The following is a 6742-nucleotide window of genomic DNA, read 5'->3' as shown; positions in this document are numbered from 1 at the left end:
ATCCAAGTAATTCATAAGATATGTTATAATCTTTGAACAACAAAACAGAGCGAGCACAAATTGTAATTTGTTTTTCTTTTTAAATAAACGAGCAAAACACAAAATATTATTAAAAAAATGATTTGGAAGGTTTAGAAGGAGAAAGATAATGCAGGGAAGGAAAAGAAAGAGACGTTTCCACACTCACAATAGTCGCGTAGGACTACAGAGTCCCACTCCCCAAGACATAGAAAGAATCCTTGGTTGATTCTTTGATGGTTTTTCTCTTCCTACTGAGAGTGAGATTGTATTGTATTGTGTTCTCTCTTTTTTTTTTGGATTTTTCAGAATCCCTGCAGAGAGAGAGGAGTTTTGGCATCTAGCATGACGCTGCTCTCTCCCTGGTGTCCTATTAATGTATTAACTACGTAGAGGTGGGTTATTGAGTCCTTACGGGGAGCTGTGTCTGCGCGCGAAAGATGATGGGATGGTGATGAGATGTGATCCACCATATAAAAAAAGGCAAAAATATATATATATATATATATATATATATATGTTTTTGTTTCTGATGACCTCTCTGGGCTCTCCCTGCCACTGTTTAAAAACAATGCTTTGCTTGAAAGAAACCTCTTGATAATGGAAGGCTTTAGACCGGCGTATGGCAGACTACCATTTATAACTGCGTTGTCGTTGTGTTGTGTATGTACCCGCCCAAAGAATATGACGCATCCCATACGGCAATCGTACAATCCGTGACATGTCACTTTCCCTCCGGTGTTTTTGCGTTCTCCACTTTTACTGCTGTATTTTCGTCAGGTGCTTTGAATTTTCACAAATTTTACCCATACTCCCCTTTTTTTTTTTAATCAAATATTTATCTAGGTTTTAAAAAAATGAGAAATCTCACACTTCCTTTTAAATGCTCTCTAATGTAACACTAAAAATTATTATTAATTTTTTGTTAAAAAAAATTATTATTATTATTATTATTATTATTATTATTATAGTGGCATGATTTTGTTTTCACATCTGTTTTTGTTGCTCATTTAACGAAGGCCGACAAAGGTTTTGAATTTTGTAGCTAAACTCAGGTTTAGGATCTATCAAATTGAAAACTATATATAATCTTGAAGTTAAAATGACAAAAAAAAAAAACACAAGGGGGTGTTGACGTGATTTCCAATTTGGTCTTAGACAAAACCCCACCCTTTAATTGTCTAGCTTAATTTCTTGTTTAATTCTCTTTCAATAATTGAAAAGACTCGATCCCATTCAATGGAAGAAGCCAATTCAAATTGGGCCAAAACTCCATTGAAAAAGAGTCCCACAAGATCTTCATAAACAACCCCATATTCGTAATGTCTTTCTATTATTATTTGTTGGTGTTTCTTGTCATTCCAGATATGAGCACATGCATTTTTTCCATTTTAACAACAAATTATAAATTATTATGGGTGAATAGAACAAAAAAAACCATATTAACCCAATCCGCATGACCTGGGTATCTTCAATTTGAAGAACCCGATTCACTGCAAACTTGGTTTGGGTCCAATTCCAATTGAAACTAAACCTGTTGGCATTGGGACAAGTGTCTCAATCCCAACGAGTCCAGTTTCAACTGGAACTCAACATTCCACCACACTACAAACCATATTGTTCCCATAAGCACATGCCTCCCCCAATTCAGATTATGCCAACGTTATAGGAAAATAATGTTTGAACAATCTTCATGTAGTTGATTTAAATTAATAAATTAAAGAGTTGAATTACATTGTGCATTTTGTAAACACAGGTAACATTTCAAGCAGGTAGCATTTCTTGTGTGTGGCCATCAAACCGATTGTGAGTTAATACTTCCCTTGCTCGCGCGCTCCTATACTGAAGACGTTGGTGTAGCATCTCTGACATCTGGTCAAAAAACTCGGAATCCCATCTATGAATTAACAATGGATCTTCTGCATAACAGATGTATATGGATGTAACAGCACTTTCAACCACGACCATTGCCAGTCCCACCTGATATTACATATCCATGCTACATGTAATTATCATATAAAAATTACACAGCAACATATTTGCAATAACACTACAGCACTGCCACACCATGTTAAGGAACTATCTCCAATGATCAAAAATAGGGGAACCTGGAATGTGAGAATGGATAACCAACCGCCGAGTAATGCTAAATGTAAGACATTTGTCCCACTTTTATCTCCCCAAAGTTGATGTGTTTAAAACACATTAGCTTAATGTAAAACATATCAGATTTGGGAGGGATAAAAGTGGGACAAGAGTCTGACATTTAGCATTACTCCCAGCCGCCTAAGCTAATCCATTATCAGGGTAATTATTGTAAATCAGTGATGTCAAGATTAGTGTCCTACTTCACTGTCAATAGGTTGCTACTTTTAATCTTTTTTTCCTTTCTGAAGATTAGTGGCCCCAACAAAGTTTTGAAGGCTTCAAAATTCAGTAGGGAATATTCTTTAAGGGTACTGAGAGCACCCTGTAAAGATCCACCAACAGCACACCCATCAAGTCCCAGAGAATACTAGGCTTCTGTATATCAATCCTAAACCAAATTATAAAACTAGGTCTTTCCAATCGACCAGAAATTTCAGCAACCAATTAGTAACAAAAATGTGTTTTTTTTTTTTCTTTTTTGTAACCAGATTGTAACCAATTTTGTCCAAGGGGAAATACTTACCAAAACCATTCCCATCAACATTGCAGTGGACCCCACCATGCTCATTTTGTCCCTCCATTTAATCCAGGTCCAAACTCCTGAGCAAGTTCCAGTCACAAGCCCACCCAAAAGAGTTCCCATTAGCAGAACTGCACCTGAACAATCATAGGCAACAAGCGCTTCAACTCCAGTTGACTGGAATAACTCCCAGGCATCCCTTGCTGAATGGTTAAAGCTTTTGCCACAAACAGCAATCTGGAGACAACAGGGGTTGCAAACCATGCTTTACTAAAAAAAATATCCACAGTAGCTGGTGAGAAATAAATTACCTTAACAAACATCAAATTAACAATTAAAATCCAAAAAAAAAAAAAAAAAGTGAATCAAGTATCCACCATCCCAGATTGAGGCTGCTCAAATTGTAGAAGAAATAGGTCACGATAAGTCAAAGAGATTGATATAGAAACTAAAGAAATGAGGAGATATATTTAAAAGAAAAGAGGTGTTATTTTATTGGCTTTAACTCTCGCAGACATCTCCAGTCAGATTTTACTGACGAGAGAGGAAGAGCAACAAAAAAAAAAGGAGGAAAGCAAAAGGTAAGAGAATATAAGATGTTACATGAAATGCAATAAGCTTTGCAGTAGAAGTCAGGAGTAAAATGTTTAGGTTTTTGTTAGTTATATGAAAAAAAAAATTTGTTTAGATTGTTGTTGGGTACAATTTTTACACTGGGTACCATTACTTGTGTTGCTTCAGAAAAATGTACAGATCGTTCTTTTTATTGGTTTTTCCTATTACATCATTTTTGGAGGTTTAAGAGGTTTCTATGTACTTGTACTAGCCTTAGAGGCTGCAGATAAACTTTCAAAAATAATAAGAAATTAAAGCAATTTAACTAAAAAATAAAAAGGCTTCTATTGCACTTTACTCCATTCCAATCTATCTCACTTTGATAAATTAAATAATTCTTTTTACGAGAAATACAACTAATGCACCCTTATACGATTGAACCTTGAACTCACCTTCCACCCCTTTGTTTGTGGTGGGAGGAATTTCCATTTGATCTAATTAACGTTGCACAAATTTCAAATAAATTGTATAGCTATTTCAAAAATTAAATAAGTGTATTATCTATGATACAATATCCCAATAAATTCAAAAGTCCCTCCACGAATCCCTCTCCACTAGTCAAGTTCAATAAAATGAACCCAGTGTCTTTGGTTGCATGAGATTTTAAATCCTTTTGTAATAACATTTTCCATGGTCTTTGGCTTGCTCCCTATTTGTAAAGCCTTCAATGTACATATGAATCATCTTTTTTCATGTGCTATCTCAATTGGACAACTTTCATTATGACCTACTAAGCCTACACCCACATTTCTAGAGTTCATTTCCCTAGTGAACTGAACATCCTTACAATCAATAAATAAAATTCTGTACTATGGTTGCCAATATTCTGCTTCATCAAGTTCATCCTAATGTTTCTTATACCATCTTTTTCTTTTAATTATTTTCACTCGTATGAGTTGATTGTATAAGCCTGCTATCATAAATAATTTTAGCCACACAAATCCTTATGTATGCATATACATACATATAAAGATACATAAGCCGATACAGATATTTTATGTATGCAGACATACATGCATGACAACATAACTAAGATAGAAACACTACCTGAACATAGGCATACTTGTTGAAAAAACGAACTAGGGTCTCCACAAGATGAAATAGGAAATCGACACAGCAAAGTAAACACTCATTGTTGCCAATCTTCGACCGAACTCCCCTAATCTGAAGCATATTTCAAACATTTAATGAGAAGTATAAACACACTCTCAAACTTACAAGCAAATAGTGAATTAGTAACAAATGCTGGCAAGTGTACCTCCCACCGTAATGTCCGAATAGCAGCTGTAAAGAGTGATCCATAGCAAATGCTTCCAAAAGATGTTGTCACAGCATATCGTAAAGACTTCATCAAGGAATTCGAAGGTATTGATGATGGTTCATGACCACCATGGATAAGAACAAGAAACACCATCCCAGATACTATAACATGTACAGTATTACAGAGGACTGCACCTGTCCAGAATAAGCTTACAGATAAAACCTGGATAGACAAAAGAAAACTTTGTTAGTGTCATTTGGTGACACTCATTCCAAAGTAGTTTCTTGTAATTCTCGTCACAATAACAACGGATGAAATGAAGAGCAAAACTTGCCAGCTCACCACAAGAAGCCACCAGCGTTGACCATCACCCATGCTCGAAGCCACGACACCAGCTGCTCCAAAAGACCATAATCCCATCCACAGAAGCATGACAAGCATGAATGCATATGCTATTCTCATAACTTTTGGAAGACTCCATACCATCTTCACAGCCTTTTGCAATACCAGCATGGTAAATGGAAGTCTATAGATGAACAATATGTAGTTAGACAAACCCAAAAAGTCAGAAAAAATAACATATGAAAAGATAAGTAAATAGGACCTCTACAAATAATAAGACAAAGATTCAATTGAAAGAAAGCTTCCCTACTACTTGGGGCTACACAATGCAAATCTCCAACGCATGACCCCTTTTTTGAAATCGGACCAAAATAAAGTAAGGGGCACTGAACACCCCCACCCTCCCATTCCCCCCCCAAAAAAAAAAAAAAGGCCCTCACCTTCATTCCTAAATATACATGCATTGTTCACACAATCGGAGCCTCATATAAGGCAGCCTTCAGGTTCTAAAAAGGCTCCCTGTCATATCAATTATAGCAAGTTCAAAACTTTAGGGTCCCAATTCTTCAAAAGAAAACCTAAAGCATAAAACCTCATTAAGACGAATGATGCTACTTTTGGACAAATCCCATCTCCACTTTTCCTGTAAACCCACAAGTTCAAATTTGATTTTCAAAATCAAGAAAGGATACAAGAAGTTATGCACATTTTTTGCACAAAGTTAGCCCTCCAATCCTTCTGTTGTGCTGTTTACTTATAATTCCTTAATCGTTAAATACAAGCTATGATTTCTAGGCATACAACGACATTCAAACAGTTGAACCAAATACATAAAAGCTTGAAGAGAAGATATATATAATGCTTAAGCTATGAGACTAGGACTTCAAACAAAACCACCATGAATTTTAAGGCCACACAACCCCCAACACATTTAGAATTAGGGTGATAAGATATTAAGATTACCAAAATCACACTGATTGTCTATCACTATCACTAGTCATCAAAGGGGAGCAATGTAACAGAGAATTATAACATCCTAGTCCCAATAAACACATCTCTTCAACTTGCTAGTGGTCTATGAACAGGCTTTCTAACCAACATCTCAATTTACTGAAAGATTATTCAGAAATCAGGATTTCAACGAGAAGGGTATTCTACAATAATGCACCGATGAACATATTCTAAGTAAACACATTTGCAAACGTTTTTGCTACAAAATAAGCAATAAAGCTGACTAACCTAATTTCATATTTCAAGCACATAAACAACAAACTTCAAGCTCATACCTGTCTATTACTGATATGACATACAAGAACTGCAAAGCAGCACCAATCCCAGACATAACGCCCCAAAAGAACAGCTTCCCCCAGAAACACAAAACGCTAATCACAGCAAGATAGGTAGTCAAAATGTGCACTGAAACCTTCATCATTTGGTTGGCCTGTGAACCCAGGAACAACAACCAAGTACATCCCAGAACAGTCCCAACACCACCGGCAACAGCATACATTGGCCAATAATCCTCCGTCAAGCCACCGTGGTGTTCTGTATATCGAGGGGTGTACCTATCAATGTTTAGCCTATCTTTTTTCCCATACCTATTGAGCCCGAGAACCACAAGGCTGAGTCCCAAAACCACCAAATGAAGCATAAATATTGCCAACCAAAATATATCCCGCCAGCGGCGTGATGGCTCAGAAGCCAGCGTTTGAGCACCATCACCACTTCTCCGACTCCGGACTACATTCTATACTTATTTAAACATAAGAAGAAAAAAAAATGCAATCAAACTGTCAATATCTTGTAAATTACGCAAAAAAAAAAAAAAAAAAAAAAAA

General features: G+C 36.2%; 1 protein-coding gene across 2 annotated transcripts in view; it reads right to left on the bottom strand.

The window, feature by feature from the left end:
- Nucleotides 1–1692: 1692 nt before the first annotated feature.
- The window catches only part of LOC132184580 (uncharacterized), a 6048-nt gene continuing 998 nt past the window's right edge, over nt 1693–6742 (bottom strand). The window contains exons 2-7 of one of the 2 annotated variants that reach the window (XM_059598268.1): nt 6191–6656; nt 4905–5088; nt 4560–4784; nt 4349–4465; nt 2690–2923; nt 1693–1998 (exon numbers count right to left, since the gene is read on the bottom strand). In XM_059598268.1, the coding sequence (XP_059454251.1) occupies nt 1783–1998; nt 2690–2923; nt 4349–4465; nt 4560–4784; nt 4905–5088; nt 6191–6555 (1341 nt within the window). In that variant the 5' untranslated portion in view covers nt 6556–6656 and the 3' untranslated portion in view covers nt 1693–1782. The remainder of the gene's footprint in view (nt 1999–2689; nt 2924–4348; nt 4466–4559; nt 4785–4904; nt 5089–6190; nt 6657–6742) is intronic. The other variant, XM_059598267.1, reaches the window with a different exon arrangement.

This window comes from Corylus avellana, chromosome ca6 (assembly GCF_901000735.1).
Source record: "Corylus avellana chromosome ca6, CavTom2PMs-1.0".
In the NCBI taxonomy this organism is placed as follows: Eukaryota; Viridiplantae; Streptophyta; class Magnoliopsida; order Fagales; family Betulaceae; genus Corylus; species Corylus avellana.
Note: the sequence above shows the minus strand (reverse complement) of the source record. Positions and strands in the feature narration are given on the sequence as shown.